General features: G+C 37.7%; 3 protein-coding genes across 8 annotated transcripts in view; 1 reads left to right on the top strand and 2 right to left on the bottom strand.

The window, feature by feature from the left end:
- Positions 1 to 23,853, bottom strand: part of LOC125777122 (uncharacterized) — a 358,233-nt gene that overhangs the window by 202,790 nt on the left and 131,590 nt on the right. The window lies entirely within an intron of this gene.
- LOC105223359 (cyclic GMP-AMP synthase-like receptor) overlaps positions 1 to 23,853 on the bottom strand; it is a 108,892-nt gene that overhangs the window by 55,109 nt on the left and 29,930 nt on the right. The window lies entirely within an intron of this gene.
- Positions 379 to 23,853, top strand: part of LOC125777124 (uncharacterized) — a 172,901-nt gene continuing 149,426 nt past the window's right edge. The window contains exon 1 of the mRNA XM_049451305.1: positions 379 to 2,659. Within this exon, the coding sequence (XP_049307262.1) occupies positions 948 to 2,657 (1,710 nt within the window). The 5' untranslated portion in view covers positions 379 to 947 and the 3' untranslated portion in view covers positions 2,658 to 2,659. The remainder of the gene's footprint in view (positions 2,660 to 23,853) is intronic.

Below are 23,853 nucleotides of genomic sequence, written 5' to 3'. Positions count from 1 at the left end.
AAGTTACAGCTTGCACGGACGGACGGACAGACGGACGGACGGGCAGACAGACATCCGGATTTCAACTCTACTCGTCACCCTGATCACTTTGGTATATATAACCCTATATCTGACTCTTTTAGTTTTAGGACTTACAAACAACCGTTATGTGAACAAAACTATAATACTCTCTTTAGCAACTTTGTTGCGAGAGTATAAAAATGTAACTATTTAAAATAAGTAATAAATAGAAAAATAAAACAATTCATAAAAAACATCGCATATTCAAGAGAAATAATTTCAATACATATATACATTTAATTGCTATAACTTAAAATATAAATTAAATATATTGTTACAAAAGTAGTATTAAGTTGTATTTGTATTTCTATATGCCTTATTATGAACAATAGCTGTAGGTATATGGAATAGCATTTGTCTTGTTGTAGACATCTGGCGCCGCGGCTGTCTGCTCGTCGAAACAATAGACACCTGGCGACGCACTGTCTGATTGCCTACTTAAACAATTGCTGAGTCTGGCGCCGTAGAGCATTATGTTCTGGTAATTACCAGACGCAATATTCTAGAAGGACACGTCGGCATCAGCGAGAAGTGCGTGGCTATATAAGCCGTGGCAGCGCCAACGTAATCAATCAGTGCTAAGAGTAAACTGTTATAGTTTAGACGAGTTGTAAAATAAAGAGTTGTTGAATTGAATTAAAGTTGAAAGTAGTTTATTAAAGTTTTGGTTTTATTCGTCAATCCAGAGATACGAACCTAGCAAAGAAAATTAGCAAGCAGTAAAAATCGTAACAATTGGTGTCAGAAGTGGGATTGTCAAATAATCCAAATTCAAGATGGTTAAATTCGGAGAATTGAGAATTTAGCAATTAAAAAAGGAACTGGAAGAGCGTAATTTGCCGATAAGCGGGCAAAAGGCGGATCTGCAGGCACGATTACGTGAAGTAATGGAAGCGGATGGAATTAATGTGGACGAGTTCGAATTTGATGGGCCAGAAACTTCTACAAAGGTAGAAGAAAAAGTAGAAGAACAACGGACATCATCGAGTGTGGACATGAACATGCTGTTAGTGGCTATACAGAAAATAGCTGAAAATACAGAAAATGCAGTGCAAACAGGAAATCGTCTGGCACAGCAAATAGCTGAAAATGCAGAAAAGGCAGTGCAAACAGAAAATCGTCTGGCACAGCAAATGACGCAAATAGCTGAAAATACATCACAGTTAGAGTCTCGCCTTACACAACAAGAAAAGCGTTTGGTACAACAGATTACAGAAAGTAATACACAAGTGCAACAGAAAGTTTCAAAATTGGAAGACGAATTAAGCACGTTAAAAAATGACGAAGAAAATTTGAAATCAGAAGTTCTTCATTTGAGTAATCGGATGCGAGAACTGCAACTGCATGGCCCTGCACCATCAACAAATAATCCAAGATTTAAGGCACCCACATTCGATGGAAGTATTCCATTTCAAATTTTCAAACTTCAGTTTAAAAAGACAGCAATGGCCAATAACTGGAATGCAGCGGACAAAGTAGCGTCCTTGTTTGTATCATTGAAAGGACCTGCGGCAGAAATCCTTCAGACTATTCCAGACTGTGAACGGGACAACTATGAGGCATTGATGAGTGCGATAGAAAGACGATATGGTAGTGAGCACCGGAAACAAATATACCAGATCGAACTGCAAAATAGGGGTCAGAAGATGAACGAGTCATTGCAAGAGTTCGCAACTGAAATAGAACGACTGGCTCATTTGGCAAATGCAGATGCACCTGCGGATTACATTGAGAGGGTAAAAATTCAATGCTTCATAAATGGAATTCGTGATGTGGACACCAAACGCGCCACATATGCATTGCCAAAAAGAACGTTTGCTGAAAGGGTTTCGCACACCCTCACACAGGAAACAGCTTCGCTACTAAGTAAATCAGCACACAAAGTACAAAGAGTTGAAATGGAACAACCGGCGCTGATGGAAGAAATATTGAAGACTCTGAAGACAATTGCTGCACAGCGAGTAAATACAACAGGCAGATGTTTCAACTGTGGAAAAGCGGGTCACTTTGCCCGAAATTGCAATATAAAGGTAAACCCATCAAAACGGAATCAACCAACAGAACACCGAAAGAGGATTCACCACAAAAATGCGGATGCATTATCGCGTCGCCCTTGTCCACTGGAACGTAAACATTGCTCCAAATCAGAGGGAAAAGAAGGTATAATCGACGTGCGATTACTGAATATAGAACCTGAAGATGATTGGACTCCTCACCGCATCAGAATCAATCAGCTGGAGGACCCTGATCTTGTAAAGCTGATAATAGCCAAAGAAAATGGGGTACGACCACCAAAGGAACAAATAAGTAACGAGAGTCCAATGGCAAAAGCATATTGGGCCCAATGGAACAGCATAAACCTCGTTAATGGATACCTTCATCGTACCTGGGAAAGTGAAGATGGCAAACAGTCTCGTCTGCTGATCATAGTACCGAAGTCCATGATCCCGAAAGTGTTGAAAGAATATCACAATGGACCTAGTGGAGGTCACCTTGGAATTACAAAAACTATAGAGAAGATTAAACAACGGTTCTACTGGATCGGTTGTCAAGATTCCATAGCAGAATGGATAAGTAATTGCGTAGAGTGCAGCTAAAGGTCCTAAAGCCAAAAGTCGCGGTAGGCTGCAACAGTACAACGTGGGATCACCATTTGAACGAGTCGCAATGGATGTTGCAGGTCCGTTCCCAACCAGTACGGCCGGAAACAAATATCTACTGGTTGTCATGGACTATTTCAGTAAATGGCCAGAGGTATATGCCTTACCAAACCAAGAAGCGAAGACAGTAGCCGAAGCGTTTGTAGAAAATTGGATAAAAAGGTTCGGAGTGCCCGTCGAATTACACTCAGATCAAGGCAGGAATTTCGAATCTTCCATTTTCCAAAAAGTCTGTACATTATTGGGCATCCACAAGACACGGACAACAGCGCTACATCCACAATCAGATGGAATGGTGGAGAGATTCAACCGAACGCTGGAAGAACATCTGCGGAAAATCGTTGATAAAGATCAACGGAATTGGGACAAGTGCATCCAGATGTTCCTGCTGGCGTATCGTTCAGCGAAGCACGAGACAACTGGTTACACGCCAGCAAAGATTATTTTCGGATCTGATCTGCGACTCCCTGCTGATCTTAAGTTTGGAACGAATCCTACAGCTGTAAGAAATGATGGAGATTATTGTTCTGCCTTACAGGAAGAAATGAATGAATTGCATCTAATGGTAAGACAGCATACGCATCTGATGAGCAATAAGATGAAGGACCGGTTCGATCAAGCGGCAAATTCAAAAGATTTTGAAGAAGGTGATCTGGTCCTGTTGTACAATCCACTTCGAAAGAAAGGCTTGTCCCCGAAACTGCAGACAGCCTGGGAAGGACCCTATATGGTGATGAAACGACTAAATGACGTGGTATACCGTATACAAAGAAATGGAAAAGCACGATGTAAAATGAAAGTGGTACATTTGGAGAGGCTCGCCTCATTTGGTTCAAGAGGATTTGTGCCTAATCGGGACGATTAGGCTTTAGTGGAGAGCAGTGTTACAAAAGTAGTATTAAGTTGTATTTGTATTGCTATATGCATCCCTTATTATGAACAATAGCTGTAGGTATATGGAATAGCATTTGTCTTGTTGTAGACATCTGGCGCCGCGGCTGTCTGCTCGTCGAAACAATAGACACCTGGCGACGCACTGTCTGCTTGCCTACTTAAACAATTGCTGAGTCTGGCGCCGTAGAGCATTATGTTCTGGTAATTTCCAGACGCAATATTCTAGAAGGACACGTCGGCATCAGCGAGAAGTGCGTGGCTATATAAGCCGTGGCAGCGCCAACGTAATCAATCAGTGCTGAGAGTAAACTGTTATAATGTAGACGAGTTGTAAAATAAAGAGTTGTTGAATTGAATTAAACAGTTTTGGTTTTATTCGTCAATCCAGAGATACGAACCTAGCAAAGTACATTAGTAAGCAGTAAAAATCGTAACAATATATTGGATATATATTCTGACCACAAACTTCTTTAATATTGAAATTTTCGCTAAATTATACAAAACACTAAATTAAACACTTTGAAAATGCATATATAAATGTTAAAATGCAAAATCATTAACTAATTTACATAAAAATTTATGTTCGCACAATTTAATGAAATTTCATTTCACACAGAATTTGTCAGTTAATTATAGCGGTTTATTTCTGGCATCCCGCCTTTTCTGATATCAGCTGTTCGAAATTACCTGATCTCCATCGCTGTCAAATAATCAGGGAACGCGTTTGAGAGAAAAGTGAGAGCCTATACAAGAGTCTCGTATCATATTATCCATGACGCTTTGTCGCCGCGTCGGTCTGTTGACACATTGACTCTTTGACAAACGGAAACTTCGCATGAAGCATTAGTGTACATATTTACATACATACATATGTTGTATGTAGACAAATTTACAAACATTATGCGTATGGTCTGTCATATTTGTTTACATGCACACATAATTATATATGAGCACATGTGCGACCGCTAGAATTTTTAAGATGATATCAAAACTTTTAATGTAAAGCTTAGTACGCAGCTCTCAAGAAACGTAAAAACTTCATATAAAAAAACGCTTAAGAAACGGTCCAGAAACGTTCCTGCGATAAGCTTACTTGTGCTAGTACGCAGCTCTCAAGAAATCTAGTACTAATTTTTAATACTTTTTTTCAATAAAATGTGAATATGGCAAACCTGGTTTTGCGAAGAAACATCAAATCAACAATTGTTTCTTGCAGGAAATTCGAAGTAATCGTCAAATTCATCCTAAATTAGTTGAAATCAGTATTATAAAGTATGTTCCATTTTGAAATGTTGTATAAAACCAACCAATCATTAACAACATTCCTTAAATCTCAATGAAAATATTTGTGTTACCATACACATACATACATACATGCATACGCACAAAGTTTGTTTACTTTGTTTATTCTCTCTTGCTCTTCTAATGTGGATCATTCACAATGCGTAACCAGCTGTCTAAATTACTTCAGAAATAATGTATTTCTGTTCTTGAGCAATTACTTGAGAGCTGCGTACCAACCTTAAATGTAGAAATTTTAAACTAATTACACTGGTCAACAATTTAGTAATTTTTTTTGTCACATGAAAATGTATATCAAATTTTGAATATACATACTAGGGCCACCAAATAATAATATATGTATCAATGAAAAAAATGTACACATCATGTTTTCTTGTGACATCAAAACATATATTTTCGTAAAAAGTACAAAATTCAGCCACACTTGCAGAATTATTTCCTAATATCTAATAGATACTTATGTTTTCTTGAATATTTGGCTCCGGTAGGTCCCTTTTAAGTCAACAATAGTTTGCTAGCACTCCTGGACTCCATTTCCCTTGATAACGCTTCTCCATTAAGGAAATGTCTTGATGGAACCTCTCACCTTGTTCGTCACTCACAGCACCCAAATTTGCCGGAAAGAAATCCAGATGAGAGTCCAGCATATGTATTTTCAAGGACATATTACACCCCAAAGCTTTAAATGAAATCATAAGTTCCTTTATGGTTACCTAGAAAATTTTGAACAACATTCACAAAATATTTCCAGGCGAGTTTTTCCTGATCATTCAGTTTTTCTTCAAAGCTCTTATCCTTCATCAATTGCCGTATTTGTGGACCTACAAATATTCCCTCTTTGATTTTCGTAGTAATACCTTTTGTTTGAGTCAAACAAAAATAACAATCACTTACATGATTCTTTGGTTCCGTGCAAATCGTTGGTATAGCAAATGACAAATCTCTAAGTTCTTGTTTAGCCCAACCTAAAATGAGCCTTACACACGTTACACAACATTTATGTGGAACCCAGGATTTGTCTTGATTCTTCACTGGAAAACCAAAATAGTCTAAATAGCACTGTTCAATTAGTGCTGTGAAATTTCGACGCTGAGGTGTAAAAGTTAATTCTCCACACACATAACCAAAAATTGTCCGGCTTTCATGGCATATTTACGATCTAACTAATGTAAATAAAAATTAATTTAGCAAACACAATAGTTACACAGTCGACTAAATGCAGTTATGTAAACAAAGAAACGTATATGAGGCCAGAAATGAATATGTAGCTTAGGGTGATTCAAAAAAATTTTTTTTTTTTTTTTGGTACTCGGAAAAATAGGTTCCTAGACACCTCTAAGAAAGCCTCTCCAAGCATGAGTTCTTAATTGTAACGGGAAGGTCCTCCAACTTACAGTTTTCTATTTTTTATTATAATCAGATAGAACCAACTTCCAACTACTTCAAAAAATATCTTATTCCTTAGATTTTGTAAGAAATAGAATGCTCTACAAAAAAGGTTTCCTATGTTTTTTTCGTAAACCCAACCGTTTAAAAGATATTAACAGTTAAAGTTTGATTATTTTTGGGAAAATTTTTTATTTGTTATAAATTTTACAACTCAATGAAAAAAATCATTATGATTGCTCGAGTAAAACATCCCAGATAGTGAACCACATGTGTGGATACCAAATCTAAAGGAAAAGATAAGTAGACATTGATTTTTTAATAACATAAATTTCATTTGCACTTACCTTTTCGTTTTTCTGGGCAAATTTTTTGCAAATATAGGCTTTCCCCTCCAATTAACGTGCACTCAATAATTTTTTTTGTTCTGCCGTTTCTTGTTTTGATCGATCGGCTGTTCCCCTCCTCGTGTCTTCGTTTTCCTTTTGGTTTGCGAATTGCCAACCATCGAAAACACAATAATCAGCTGTTCTTTTTTTTGTTTTGGCATTGCCAACCATCTTTTTTGTTTTTAATTTTTTTATTTAAGTAGTAAAGTTTGGGACAGAACAAGAAAAATAGTATTGGGCTAACACCGGAGAATCCTTTCCGAAGGAACTCCAATATAATGAGAAGTCCGCCGCTGCTGGACCAAATAAGCGAGGAGATACTGCTGGCCAAGAAAGCAGAGGGGGCAAACCCGAGGAGACTAAAAAAGATGAAACGGTTAGCATATTTTGCAACCTGAGCAAAAAAATCAAAGATTTAGAAATGATGATGGCCGGCCAAAGGCATATAAATCAAGCTCGATTTAGTAAGCAGCATAGTGACATTACATGCCAAAATGGAAAAACTCACAAGTACCTACCATTGGAAAAGATGATAATACCCCTAAAAGAATGCGAGAAGCACCAGGCTATTTACCTCCTACCAAAAAGCAAAAAAATGTAAACGAAAAGCCGCAATTGTCGTACAGTGGAGCAGCAAAATTAACCCAAGAGGATAATACGACTAGATTGGTAGACGTTGTAAAAAAGAAGGAACCTTTGGAAAGGAAAATCAAAATAAAACCAGATGCCATAATCATAACAAAGAAGGATGGTGCGTCGTATGCAGATATTCTGCGAAAAATTAAAAGTGACAGAGGGCTTGAAGTACTGGGTTCAAATGCAACCCATATTCGTAAAACGTTAAAAGGAGATTTACTTATTGAACTTAAAAACCGAGCAAAGACGAAAGCCGAATCTTTCCGAAGCGCCCTGGAGGGGGTGGTTGGCGAAATGGCTAAGATTCAGCCCAAGATCCACAATGTCACGATTACGTGCAAGGACCTCGATGAAATTACAACTCCCGAAGAAATCTGCGCAGCACTAAAAAGGGAGTGCGGAATCGAAAATCTGGCGATTTCCAGTGTGAAAAGTCTGCGAAAAACGGGTAGTGGCACGCAAATAGCCCTTATATGCATGCGTGCTCAAGATGCCAAGACCGCACTTAAAATAGGAAAAATAAAAATTGGGTGGTCAATCCGCCGTCTTCGAGAATTTTCGCCTGTCCCCAGATGCTATAAGTGTTTCCACCTGGGTCACATGGCGCGAAATTGCTGCAGCTTGACAGACAGATCTTCCTATTGTACCCGCTGTGGAACCGCGGGACATTTAGCAAAGGTATGCACAAACGTTCCGAGCTGCATCCTCTGCAAACTGTCTGACTGAACAGACAGTCATAGAAGAGAACATTGATGTCGCTATACTAAGTGAACAATACTCCCAGCGTCCGGAAAGCACATGGATTGCAGACAAATCTGGTAAAGCAGCAATATGGTCCTGCAAAGGTCAACCTTTTAAGACTATGGGATATATTTCGTAAGCTGCTATGCTCGTCATAGCGCAGCAATCACCGAATTCGAGGATTTCCTTTTAAGACTTTTATTAGAAACCAAAGGCAAAACATATTATAATCGATGTTTTGCCTCTGGTTTCTGACGGGTGATTTTAATGCTTGGTCAACTGCATGGGGCAGCAGATGTACAAACTACACAAAGTACGTACAAAAAGGGAATAAAGGATCAATTATTGACATTATGTTTGCAAATGATTCGCTTAGTAGGCACATTAAGTGGGCGGTGTCAAACATAAACACAAACAGCGACACAAACAGCGACACAACACATATGGCAATTATCGCACAAATCTCGTACTCCCGAGGGCCCGAACTTCCTAGCAGAAACACTTCCCGAAAACGAAGCTGGAAGCAACAAGAGTTCGACTCAGACCTTTTTGAGCTGATCTGGAGTGCATCAAAGGCATCAGGTGACGACGCCGCCCACTTGGTATCGGCAGTGCAAAAGGAACTGGTCGCAGCATGTGATGCAACAATGCGTAGAACATCACATCACAATAAGCGGCGGCCTGTGTATTGGTGGAATGAGGAAATTTCCACGCTGAGAAAACATTGTCACTCAGCCAGACGGCGCCTACAACGTAACCGAAGTGAAACGAACGAAAATCGCCTTAGAGATGAATATAAAAGTCACAAGAAGCTCCTAAAGTCGGCAATTACCCGGAGCAAAATATCATGTTTTGAAAAGCTCTGTGAGGGAATAAACATTGACCCTTGGGGAACTGCTTACAAAATCTGTATGTCGAGATTTAAAAATAAGCAGCAGCAACCTAAAAATGCCTCTTTCATGGGAAAAGTCGTCGAAACATTGTTCACGAGACACGACCGGATTTCCTATGCTAAGCGACGAAACGAAGATGCAGTTTCACCCCCGTTAGTCACGGAAGAAGAGCTATTGGCCATAGCAAAAAAAATCAAAAACACCAAAGCGCCTGGGTTGGATGGGATACCCAAAAGGGCCCTGAAGGAAACTATAAGCTCAAAACCCCAACTATTCGCTAAAATGTACAACGCGTGCATAAAGGAAGAGGCGTTCCCCGACGTGTGGAATGTACAGCGATTGGTTCTGCTCCCAAAACCAAAGAAACCACCTGAAGAACCCTCATCGTACCGACCACTGTGTATGCTCGACACAATGGGTAAAGTGTACGAAAATATAATAAGAAACCGTTTGGAGTTAGCAATCCAGAAAGCCAGCGGATTATCAGAGAGACAATACGGCTTTATAAAAAAGAGATCCACTATTGATGCACGAGAAGTCGTTGATACTGCGAAATGTGCAGTAAGTGGCAAAAGATGGAAAGGTGGCACAAAAAAGTACTGCGCGCTGATTACCCTGGATGTCAAGAACGCGTTCAACTCGGCAAAATGGGCACACATAATGAATACCTCACAAACATTATATTGAGCTACTTTAAAAACAGAAGGCTACTTTTTGATACAGACGAAGGTACCAAGAGCTGCTCTATCTCGAGTGGAGTACCCCAAGCGTCAGTGTTAGGCCCACTATTATGGAACCTCATGTATAACGGGGTGCTAAAAAGACAGCAACCAACAGACGTGAAACTAATAGCGTATGCGGACGATATCATAGTGGTAGCAGTGGCCAACAATTAGCCGACCTAAGAAACAAAAGCAATGAGTGCTTAAATGGTCTACGCCATTGGTTCTCATCTGTGAGTCTGGAACTGGCGGAGCAAAAAACTGAAGTTTTGCTCATAAGCACCAGGAAGGTAGAAGAACAAATAGAGCTCTCCATAGGGGAGTGCGAGATTACTTCGCAGTCACAACTGAAGTACATATCTGGGAGTAATATTAGATTCTAAATTAAAATTTAAAGAACACCTGGAGTATTCATCCAGTAAAGCAAACAAAATTTACAATGCACTATCGAGAATGATGACCAATACAGGCTGTGTGCGTTTCAGCCGGCGATTCCTGATAGCGAAAGCAATGAGCTCCGTAATACTGTACGCAGCACCAGTATGGATACAGGCAATGGATATAAAAGCATATGCTAAACAAATAATTGCAGTGCATAGGCTTTCTGCAATTTGAGTAATAAGTGCTTTCCGGACTACATCTACGGACGCTGCTGAAGTATTAGCCAGCATGCCGCCCATTGACATCCAGGGAGATGAACTCGAGCGTTTATATCATCCATCAGCGCCTAAAACAGTATCGGCAAAGACAGAGGAGAGGAATAAAGGCATTAAAATGTGGCAGGAGCGGGGGAATTCCTCATCCAAAGGGCGTTGGACCCACCGACTGATACCGGACATCCACTCGTGGATAGACAGACGACATGGGGACCTAGACTTTAATCTGACCCAAATACTTAGTGGACATGGGTGCTTTAGAAGTTACCTTTTCAGATTCCATAAAGACATTAGTCCGAACTGTCCGACATGTACAGAGCATATAGAAGACTCTGAGCATGTATTATTTAATTGCCCTCGATTTTCAAATACAAGGGAAAAACTAAAAAACACACTCGGTGGTAGTTTTACGGTCGATAATTTAACGACACTCATGTGTCAGTCGACTGATAATTGGAAAGCTGTCAGCGAAGCGTCAGCATCCATAATGACAAAATTGAGACTTTTTAGTTAGGCGTCCATCAGTCCGCACAATAGAGGAGACTTAAATGTCTTGTCCCTCCCACGAAGTAATACTTAATCAGTGGTTCCGTGGGAGAGTCCTGAGTTGGGGGTATGTTAGGTTTAGCGGATTAAAGTTCCGCACTCTGGCTTTCGATGCTTCCACGTACTACATAAAAAAAAAATATTTTTTCAAGTACTTGGAAGCGAGATATAAATTTTTCTATCTGATAATAAGAAAAAATATAAAACTGTAAGTAGGAGGACCTTCCCATTACCAGTGTTGGATTTAGTGGATTTTCCACTAGATCTGGTGGTTTAGGCATGCCTTACAGCGGAAACGAATGGAAACTGATTTCATACTAGGTATTTAATTAATTATACCAAAGCCACAGAAACCCAAAAGTTTCGTGATTTTTGGTTACGTGTACCAGAACTGAAGGACTGATTGCAAGTAGTGGAAAGCACTGCCGGGCCAGTAGCTAAGTGTAAATTATGTGGTACATTATTAAGAAATCATTTTGGATATTTAAAGAATCATGGATTATCTAAAAAGCACCTGCATAATTCAAAGGTACGTAAATTTTATACAAATTCAGCTTTATGTTAAGTGTATACAGGAAAGACCTTTGCAGGCGAATATTATTTATTGAAGTAACACCTTTTCTATTACATTTGACTTATGTAAGTTCTTTTTCTTTCACAGATTGTAACTAAACAACCAAAATTGCCTTTCAAAGTTGAAAGCATGGGGAAAAAGAAAGAAGAAGCCAGGCTAGCATTATACGAGTATACAGCGGCACATATTAGCATTCGTGTAGTGGATCATTTGAGAGAAGTGATTAATCACACGCACAAGGAGGATGACAAAATTCACCTGCATAGGACTAAATGTACCCGGTGTGTATGCCAAACTGAAAAGAGAATTACCGAGTCTAGTTTTGGTGCGCTGCATTTGACATTCCTTACAATTAGCAGTCTCCGCAGCAACAAAGAAGTTCTTACCCAGGAATTTCGAATTCATTATTAAAGAGACATATGATTGGTTCAGCCGTTCTTCAAGGCAAGCTGCCAATGAAGAACTATACAAACTAATAAACGATGGTCATGACCCTTTAAAAATTGTTCAGTCTTGCCAAACTAGGTGTCTTTCTGTAGAGTCCGCAGTTGCACAGATTTACACACAATGGCTGGAACTTAAAACACATTTTAATATGGCAAAATTAAATGAAAGATGCTACACAGCCGAATTGCTGCATGCAATGTACTCTGATGATGTGAATTATTTATTTATCCAATTCTCGCTAATGTTAACAGGGTTAATAAATTATTTGAATCGAAAGACGCAGACCATTCTAAACTGTATGATGAACTGACTAATTTAATTGATACACTTGTTGACAAGATAATATTGCCTACCCAGAAGGTAGATATTTTTACGCAAAATATTCAAGATTTTATAGATAATAATGCTATTTGGGGTACAGATTTGAAACTCCCTTGCAAACAATGAAAGATAAAAGACTTCCGCCAAATCAAGAAGAAATAATCCGCAATAGGTGCATCCAGTTCATTGCATCTTTGATTCAAGAATTGAGAAACAGATTGCCCGAAAACTTGAAACTCATGAAAAGTATTCAGAAAATCAGCGTAGAACACGCACTATCTGATAACAAAGAACCGATTACTGAATTGATGTTCCATTTTAACAAAAATATAGAACGATTGTTTAGCATGATGAAAGTTGTCAAGACTAAACAGAGAAACCGAATGAAGTTTGATCACCTTTCTTCATTTGTCACTGTTCGTGTAGGCTTAGCACGTGAAGGCAAATGCTGCAATAACTACACATTACCAAATACTCGTACTGTAACCAGTGATAGATTACCGCCTAGGCTCGCGAGGCCAGGGCCTAGGGCGGCACAATTTGGGGGGCGGCAAATTTCTCAGAATGTCAAAATTTTAAATCTGATATAATGTAACGACAATACATTTTAAGGCTTTATTCTGATTTTTTAAATATAAATTTACAAATAAATTTCTATGAAATAGAATGTAATTAATTTTCTGATTCACTTTTTTATTTGTGAGTGCAATACTGATAAAAAATGTTTTATAACAGAAATAATTGAATATTGATAAGCTTTTCCTGAAGAATTTTCAAAGCTCTGTTGAGTTGTTGTATCTTTAGTAAAGTTAATCTTGCAAGTGAGCCGCTTCTAAAATTACACAATGTTTTCTTATTTTATTTTCAATGAATCCGGTGTTTCATATATGAATTGATATAAGTATTCATTTAAAATTCATATTTTTGTTTGTATATAAAAATATTTTTATTCTTAAAAATGATTTCTATAGAATCAAATAAATGAATATATTAATTTTATAGCTAATTTTTTGAAAAATGGAAACAATTTGAAGAAAATAAAAATTTAATAACATTGATGTTTCATTTTCGCAATATTGTGAATTATATTGACGAATATTAACGAACTTTTATAGCTTAAAGCAATAATTCGTAATTATTGTAAAATGTTATTAAAATTCAAGTATATATTTATGTCGATATATGCAGCCGTGGTCACGCAAATAGCACACATAGTCATAAGAAGCAATAAGTGCTTATACAATTGACAAAGTTCTTTAAAAGGCTAAAAAGGGTTTATTTGTTTATTAATTTAATGAATGAATTAATGTCCGTGGCTAAAAGATTTTTTGGTTTTCAGCCGGGATTAAATGACACTTCAGCACAAGATACCAAAGAAATACAATCGAATCTTCCTTTATTGCAAGATCAATATTTCTTTCATCAGAAGATGCGGAAGAAAGTCAATCAACAACTGATATTTTTCAATTAAGTGGTGATCCTTTTCTATGGAATATAAATGATGAAACACGACATTTTATAACTATAAACGGTTTACCACAAAATAATGTAACGGATTTTAAAAATTCACGAAATTTTTATTATGATAAAACGAGGTTTTGTTCTAAAAGCTTATTTCAACGTAATTTAAAGAACGGAGAAATTTAACATCGTGAGTGGTTAATTTATTCAGAAAGTAAAGGATCAGTATTTTGTGCTCTATGTTTACTATTTGGTAGGAGTGGCGAAGTAAACGCTTTTACTGGTGAAGGGTTTAGATATTGGAAAAACTCAAAAGCGTGCATTGAAGCTCATTGATTTTCACAAAACTAACATTAGTCACTTCAAAGCTCGAGCTATCATTCAAGGCCGTGTTGATCAACGTTTAATGGAGCAGCTCGATGAAGAAACTTTATACTGGAAAAAAGTTTTGCATCGAGTAATTGTGATAATTAAATCTCTCGCAATAAGAGGGCTGTCATTTAGAGAACATTTAGAACGAATTGGAGATCCCCATAATGGAAATTTTTAGGTTCAGTCGAGCTTCTTGCTAAATTTGATTCGTTTTTATCAGAACATTTAAAATTATATGCGCACCCTGACCGTGGAAATACTTCGTATTTATGTATCTAAGACAATCTACGAAGAAATTATATTATTCATTCAAAATAAAGTATCGCAACATATTTCTAAAGAAGTGTAATCTGCTAAGTATTTTGGTGTAATTGTGGATTCCACACCTGATATTGCTCATGTTGATCAACTCACGATAATTATTAGATACATATGTATGTACGTAACAATGGTAAAATTGTCGAAAGATTTCTGGAATTCATTCCAAATACTGGCCATAAGGCTAAAGATATTGAAGATGCTTTGTTAAAATCTCTTGAGGATAATGGTTTAAATATTGGGTTGTCAAAAAAGTCTTGCGGTATTTTCGCTACATAGTTGACGCTGAAAGCGCGTAGTTCTAGTTTTATTCGTCGCATCGGGTCATGCTATACCTTTTTGGAAAGCTCATTTCGCTAACACGTGTTTGATTTCTTTTAAGTCGTTCGTGAGTTATAGCGTCGCAAACATGGAGCAAAATAAAGAGAAAATACGGCATATTTTACAGTACTACTACGATAAAGGCAAAAATTCATCTCAAGCCGCCAATAAAATTTGTGCAGTTTATGGACCCGATACAGTTTCCATTTCCACCGCACAACGATGGTTTCAACGTTTTCGTTCTGGTGTAGAGGTGGTCGAAGATGCGCCACGCTCCGGAAGGCCTGTCGTCGAAAATTGCGATAAAATCGATGAATTGGTCGAAAGAAATCGGCATAGTAGCAGCCGTAGCATCGGTCAAGAGCTAGGCATGAGTCATCACAAATTCATTTCAATTTCAATAAAAAAAAAATCCATAAAAATACTACAAGACCTAACATAGGGTGATTTTTTAAGAGCTTGATAACTTTTTTTAAAAAAAAAACGCATAAAATTTGCAAAATCTCATCGGTTCTTTATTTGAAACGTTAGATTGGTTCATGACATTTACTTTTTGAAGATAATTTCATTTAAATGTTGACCGCGGCTGCGTCTTAGGTGGTCCATTCGGAAAGTCCAATTTTGGGCAACTTTTTCGAGCATTTCGGCCGGAATAGCCCGAATTTCTTCGGAAATGTTGTCTTCCAAAGCTGGAATAGTTGCTGGCTTATTTCTGTAGACTTTAGACTTGACGTAGCCCCACAAAAAATAGTCTAAAGGCGTTAAATCGCATGATCTTGGTGGCCAACTTACGGGTCCATTTCTTGAGATGAATTGTTGTCCGAAGTTTTCCCTCAAAATGGCCATAGAATCGCGAGCTGTGTGGCATGTAGCGCCATCTTGTTGAAACCACATGTCAACCAAGTTCAGTTCTTCCATTTTTGGCAACAAAAAGTTTGTTAGCATCGAACGATAGCGATCGCCATTCACCGTAACGTTGCGTCCAACAGCATCTTTGAAAAAATACGGTCCAATGATTCCACCAGCGTACAAACCACACCAAACAGTGCATTTTTCGGGATGCATGGGCAGTTCTTGAACGGCTTCTGGTTGCTCTTCACCCCAAATGCGGCAATTTTGCTTATTTACGTAGCCATTCAACCAGAAATGAGCCTCATCGCTGAACAAAACACGCGCGCGAAACACATTTCGAACCGAACACTGATTTTGGTAATAAAATTCAATGATTTGCAAGCGTTGCTCGTTAGTAAGTCTATTCATGATGAAATGTCAAAGCATACTGAGCATCTTTCTCTTTGACACCATGTCTGAAATCCCACGTGATCTGTCAAATACTAATGCATGAAAATCCTAACCTCAAAAAAATCACCCGTTATAATGAACTGTCGTGGTCAATCTTACAATAATGCAAGCAACATGTCAGGTTTATATTCAGAAGTGCAAGCACGAATCAAAACCACTAAACCTTAGCTGAATATGTTCCTTGTGCTGGTCAACCTTTAAATTTAGTGGGAGCTTGTGCAGTTGAATCTGTTACCGAAGCAGTTCACTTTTTTTCTACTTTGCAAAAATTATATAATTTTTTACCGTTTCTACACAACGTTGCGAAATTTTAAGACAGCATACAAGTTTAAGACTTAAAGGCCTTTCTCAAACTCGTTGGTCAGCTCGACATGATGCATGCTACACACTAGAAAAAGAGTGGCCTGGAATAATTGTTGCACTGAACTTTATTGGTGAAAACAATGATGAAAAACCTACTACGCGAGCTGAAGCTAAGGGACTGCAGCAAAAATTACAACATCTAGAAACAGCAATTCTAGTTATTGTTTGGAATACAGTTTTGGATCGCTTTAATGCTGCGAATATGAAGCTTCAGGATTCTCAAGCTGATTTATCATATGTGATAAGAATATATAGTTCTTTGGCATTATTTCTCCAAGATATGAGAGATAAACAATTTTCTGATTATGAAAAAAAAAGCCAAAGCACTATTACCATTATGACAACCGTCGTAAAAAAACCCGAAAACTTCAGGCTGAGGAGTCACGGGAAAATAAAAGAAGAGCTTTATCTGGAGAAGAAAATTTTCGAACCAATGTTTAATATCTAATTTTAGATACTTTAAGTGTACAATTGACAGGAGATCGCGAGATGTATTACTTACTAAGTATTCTGATGATTTGGAAGATACTTTCGCGAATGAATGTATTCATTTGCACTGTCAACTCAAAGATTCTCTAATGAACACAAAAGATATTCGTTCCGCGCAAGGAATATACAATTTTTTGCATTCTCAAAATCTTCAAGATGTTTATCCAAATGTAGACATTGCTCTACGTATTTTTTTGAGTATTCCGGCTACGAACTGTTCAGGAGAAAGATCTTTTTCCACCTTGAAAAGAGTCAAAACGTATTTACGCGGAAGTATGGGCCAAAAGAAACTCAATGCTTTAACACTACTGTCAATTGAAGCCCAACTAGTTCAAGAAATTGATTACAACGACATAATTGATAATTTTGCTCAGACGAAAGCCAGAAAGAATATACAGTCGACTCTCGTTAATTCAAACCTGCGATAATTCGAACCTCTCTATAATTCAAAGTTATCACGAGTTCCCTACTAAATCTCTTTATATTTCGAACTAAATCAATGCATTTTCATACACTTGGTAATTCGAACGAAAAAATCATTGCTATTTAACAAAACGACGTGTTAATTCGTACTCGTCAGCGTGAATTTCCTCATCTGGAAGAAAGCCTGGTCATTTGGCTAAGACAGTGTAGAGGACAAAAAGTGTCTATTAACGGGAACTTGTTGAAGGAAAAAGCAAAAGAGTTCGCGTCTACTCTAAGCATCAAAAACTTTGCGGCAAGTGAAGGGTGGCTTATAAATTTCAAAAAGAGAAATAGAGTTGTTTTTAAAAAAGTTTGTGGGGAAAGTGGAAGTGTTGATGATGTAGTTTGTTTGGCACGGTAAATTGAAGACCTTGATTGAAAACTATGATACCCGAGACATTTTTAATACTGATGAAACTGGCCTATTTTTTAAATGTTTACCGGACAAGACGCTTACTTATACAGATGAAAAATGTCACCGAGGAAAACATAGTAAAGAGAGGTTGACAGTTTTACTTGCAGTAAATATGGATGGATCGGAAAAACTTAAACCCTTAGTGATAGGAAAAGCAATTAGACCACGATGTTTCAAAGGAGTGAAATCGTTTCCAACTGATTATCGTGCTAACAAAAAAGCTTAGATGACGACAGAACTTTTTAACAATTGGCTTTTAACAGTCAATGGGGACATGAAACGACAAAAGCGGAAAATTTTACTATTTTTAGACAACTTCGCTGTCCACAACAGTCCTCCTACATTGTCTACTTCTTTCCGCCAAATACAACTTCCAAATTGCAATCATTGGACCGAGGGATTATCCATAATTTTAGGACGTTCTATCGCAACGAAATTGTTAAGATCATTTTAGAATCTCTCGACAAACAGCTAACTACAAATATCACGGTTATGACAGCTATTTTACTAATTGACAAAGCATGGAGAGCTGTAGCACCCCTAACGATTCTCAACGGCTTCAAAAATCCGGTTTCTTAAAAGAAAATCAAGAAAATCTTCCAATACTTATAGATGATGAAGAACTAGCAATAGAACCATTAGTTGACATCAGCGGTGTGAGTTTTTTTGATTTTGTTCAAGTGGATGAAAATGTTGCTGTCTCAGGTTCACTAACCGATGGGGAAATTTTATCTGCGACAGATACGCAAAGTAACGATGAAGATGACGATACATCGGAACCTTTGGCAGAGGTGTCAGTTAAGGAAGCAAGATCCTCATTTGATACCTTACAAAGCTTCTGTCTACAAAACGGAAGTGATGAAAAAGCATTTCAGGCACTTTTTCTCTTAAAAATTTATTGAGCAGTGTGAGCAGCAGAATTGTGCTTTAAAGCAAACCAGTATAACAAAGTTCTTTCGAAAGATTAATTAATTCACATTAACGAATGTACCTCTTAATTTTTGTCATTTTTATATTAATAAATAAAAATTAACCAACACTTAATAATTCGAAGATTTATTTATTTTCTCTCAAACATTTCGAACCATTTGATATTTCAAACACTCGATAATTCGTAATATTTCAAGAGTCCCTCGAGTTTCGAATTAACAAGAGTCGACTGTATTTAAAAATTAAGTTATACATTATAGTTTAAGAAAACTGACTGTTATTTATGTTGTTAATATTTATTTGTATTGTTTAACAACTATACTTTTATGAAATAAATATTATATCTTAATAATACGAACGGACTCAAAGAAATAAAATTTTATCCTTTAAAAAGGGCGGCTAATCAGACAGGGCCTAGAGCGGCAAAATACTTAATCCGCCACTGACTGTAACATATACAAAAAATTGGAACTAAAGAAATCTATTCTTCCCAAACTGAACAAGCAGATGAAGCAGACTCTTCTGATGATGATCATTTTTAGTTTAAGCTAAATATTTAATGTCATGATAATAACCTGTTGTTTGAATTAAATGAGCGTGGCACCATCATTCACAATGAAACCCTTTAATTTTATTAATTTTCTTTATTTAGGATTACCAATACATCTTACATGCTCTTAAATCTATATAACAATCATGATTTATGCATATCTAATTATAGGTAACCACAACTTATATACATATGTATGTAAATGTCCTGTACCTGTGAACAATAGTGAACATTGAGTAAACTTATGGTGGCTATATGAATTAAATTGCTGGTCCATTTACATTATATTAAGTGATGCTATTATTTGACATCTTGACAATTAGAATGATGTTAAATACATAGTTGATAACAATTATTAACTACTTATATACAAATATTTCCTATAAATATTTTATTAGGTGTCTGCTACCCTAAGGTTGTCTGGAATAGATCGCTTTTTAGCGATAAGACTGCCTGTTGTTGTTACCTATATTGTTTTCCTTACATATGTTTATGTTAAGGCTCTGTGGTGCACAATAAAGAATACTTACTTAATTAATTTACCTAAGTACCCTATATATACAATCAAAGCAATATACATATTTGCTATGTTTTTTTATCATTTGATATGAAACTTTGCAGAATTTACTGATACAATTTATAACATTAGTCCTAGTTAAAATTTTATTCGTCTAAGATTTCAACCCTTGAATTACTTCAATACAAAACTGGAGTGGTGTTCACTTAATTGAAATTTTGCTTAGGCATAGAGAGTGAGAAGAGGGCTAGAACTGCAATATATAAATATTTACTATTACATTGTATGATCAGTAGTCATGAAAGAATTAAAAGTCGTGCACATTCTATATTATTCAAATAATGATTTAATCGAACTTTTTAATAATGAAATGACAATTGCAGTACAGTGTTTTATTGCCATAGCAAACCAAAATCTAAGGACTTTATTTTATGATTTTTAATTATTTCTACTCTGCTTTAAATTTAAAATCTAATATTTCCCCGCTTTCCTTTACCACACCGCGAGTCGAACGCCCTACCGCGTTCCAACGGGCGAATTAAAGAACCTAGTGATTTTACCAGAGAACGTATATTTATAGAGAAGGTTCACGATAACAAAAATTTAGGGATATTTCAATTTTGGGATATTTACTGTTTTGGATGAGCGTGTTTCACCACTTAGCATCAGAGGCACGACAATAACAGAACGGAGTAGTTGTTAGAGCCAATGGGAAAAAATATGTTAATTTCAATGTTTAGAAATGTACGCTTACAGATTCGTATGTTTACAATGCGCAAACGACTGCATATAATTTATATACATACATGCATACATATGTATGTACATATATTTTCTATATATTTTATATCAAAGCACACAAGCATGTATGTACGTACAAATTGAACTATTTCATGATGAATTCCTTAAAATCTTTGGAAATATATAATAAAGTCATACATGCATTATTACCTATGTATGTATGTAAATCTTTAATTAATGTAGGCTTGATAAGATATATACATACATACATATTTATTTACAGGTCAGGTCTTTAAAAGTTTTGATAACATGTTAAAAGACCAAGACCTTTGTAGAAAAATATACAAAGTCACACAGAGAAGGTAAAAAGCATTCTCTGAGTGACATATGCATGCTTTATAGTATTGTTACGAATTTACTGCTTGCTAGTTTACTTTGTTAGGTTCGTATCTCTGGATTGACAAATAAAATCAACACTGTTTAATTTAATTCAACAACTCTTTATTTCACAACTCGTCTACACTATGGCAGTTTACTCTTAGCACTGATTGATTACGTTGGCGCTGCCACGGCTTATATAGCCACGCACTTCTCGCTGATGCCGACGTGTCCTTCTAGAATATCGCGTCTGGAAATTACCAGAACATACGGCTATACGGCGCCAGACGCAAGCAGACAGTCGCGGCGCCAGACTCAGCAATTGTTTAACTAGACAAGCAGACAGTGCGGCGCCAGATGTCTATTGTTTCGACAAGCAGACAGCCGTGGCGTCAGATGTCTACAACAAGACAAATGTTATTCCATATACCTACAGCTATTGTTCATAATAAGGGATGCATATAGTAATACAAATACAACTTAATACTACTTTTGTAACACTGCTCTCCACTAAAGCCTAATCGTCCCGATTAGGCACAAATCCTCTTGAACCAAATGGGGCGAGCCTCTCCAAATGTACTACTTTCATTTTACATCGTGCTTTTCCATTTCTTTGTATGCGGTATACCACGTCATTAAGTCGTTTCATCACCATATAGGGTCCTTCCCAGGCTGTCTGCAGTTTCGGGGACAAGCCTTTCTTTCGAAGTGGATTGTACAACAGGACCAGATCACCTTCTTCGAAACCTTTTGAATTTGCCGCTTGATCGAACCGGTCCTTCATCTTATTGCTCATCAGATGCGTACGCTGTCTTACCATTAGATGCAATTCATTCATTTCTTCCTTTAAGGCAGAACAATAATCTCCATCATTTCTTACAGCTGTAGGATTCGTTCCAAACTTAAGATCAGCAGGGAGTCGCAGATCAGATCCGAAAATAATCTTTGCTGGCGTGTAACCAGTTGTCTCGTGCTTCGCTGAACGATACGCCAGCAGGAACATCTGGATGCACTTGTCCCAATTCCGTTGATCTTTATCAACGATTTTCCGCAGATGTTCTTCGAGCGTTCGGTTGAATCTCTCCACCATTCCATCTGATTGTGGATGTAACGCTGTTGTCCGTGTCTTGTGGATGCCCAATAATGTACAGACTTCTTGGAAAATGGAAGATTCGAAATTCCTGCCTTGATCTGAGTGTAATTCGACGGGCACTCCGAACCTTGTTATCCAATTTTCTACAAACGCTTCGGCTACTGTCTTCGCTTCTTGGTTTGGTAAGGCATATACTTCTGGCCATTTACTGAAATAGTCCATGACAACCAGTAGATATTTGTTTCCGGCCGTACTGGTTGGAAACGGACCTGCAACATCCATTGCGACTCGTTCAAATGGTGATCCCACGTTGTACTGTTGTTGCCTACCGCGACTTTTGGCTTTAGGACCTTTAGCTGCCATGCACTCTACGCAATTACTTATCCATTCTGCTATGGAATCTCGACAACCGATCCAGTAGAACCGTTGTTTAATCTTCTCTATAGTTTTTGTAATCCCAAGGTGCCCTCCACTAGGTCCATTGTGATATTCTTTCAATACTTTCGGGATCATGGACTTCGGTACTATGATCAGCAGACGAGACTGTTTGCCATCTTCGCTTTCCCAGGTACGATGAAGGTATCCATTAACGAGGTTTATGCTGTTCCATTGGGCCCAATATGCTTTTGCCGTTGGACTCTCGCTACTTATTTGTTCCTTTGGTGGTCGTACCCCATTTTCTTTGGCTATTATCAGCTTTGCAAGATCAGGGTCCTCCAGCTGATTGATTCTGATGCGGTGAGGAGTCCAATCATCTTCAGGTTCTATATTCAATAATCGCACGTCAATTATACCTTCTTTTCCTTCTGATTTGGAGCAATGTTTACATTCCAGTGGACAAGGGCGACGTGATAATGCATCCGCATTTTTGTGGTGAATCCCCTTTCGATGTTCCGTTTCGAAGTCGTAATTCTGTAATCTTTCGATCCATCGTGCAATTTGGCCTTCCGGATTCCTAAACTGTAATAACCATTTTAATGCTGCATGATCAGTCCTCAGCAAGAATCGTTGTCCATACAAATACTTGTGGAAATGTTTTACACATTCCACCACAGCTAGTAGTTCTTTTCGCGTCACACAGTAGTTTTTCTCTGGTTTCCCGAGCACTCTGCTGTAATACCCAATTACTCTTTCTTGTCCGTCGATGAGCTGAGACAGGACACCTCCAATTCCATAAGCACTCGCATCTGTATCCAGGATGAATTTCTTTCCAGGTATTGGATAAGCTAACATCGGTGCCGTACAAAGTAGTTCTTTCAGCTGCTCAAACGCTTTTTCTTGTTCCAACTGCCATACAAACGGGCGATTCTTCTTTGTTAAATCATGTAAACTTCTAGCCACGTTCGCAAATCCAGGTACAAAACGGCGGTAATACGTGCATAAGCCGAGGAAGCTGCGGAGTTCATGTATGTCGGTGGGTTGAGGCCAATCTTTAACTGCTTTTATTTTTCCCTCCTCGGTGTGAATCCCCTCAGTTGACACTTTATGTCCGAGATATGTGACCTGCTTCTTCCATAATGAACACTTTTTGGGATTCAAGCGTAATCCGGCTGATGCTATTCGCTGAAAGACTTCCTCTAGATTTTTCAGATGATCATCAAAACTTTTTCCCATGATAATAATGTCATCAAGATACACCAAACATGTCTTCCAGTTGAGTCCTTTTAACACATGTTCCATCAGTCGCTCGAACGTTGCAGGCGCATTACATAACCCAAATGGCATCACAGAGAATTCCCATAGCCCGTCGCCCATACTGAAAGCGGTCTTTTCACGGTCACGTTCATCAATCTCGACTTGCCAATATCCACTTTGTAGATCTAATGTAGAAAACCATTTCGCTCCAGACAAGGTGTCTAAGGTATCGTCGATTCTTGGTAGAGGATAACTGTCTTTCTTTGTGACATCATT

The sequence above is a fragment of the Bactrocera dorsalis genome, chromosome 3 (genome assembly GCF_023373825.1).
Source record: "Bactrocera dorsalis isolate Fly_Bdor chromosome 3, ASM2337382v1, whole genome shotgun sequence".
Lineage (NCBI taxonomy): Eukaryota > Metazoa > Arthropoda > Insecta > Diptera > Tephritidae > Bactrocera > Bactrocera dorsalis.
Note: the sequence above shows the minus strand (reverse complement) of the source record. Positions and strands in the feature narration are given on the sequence as shown.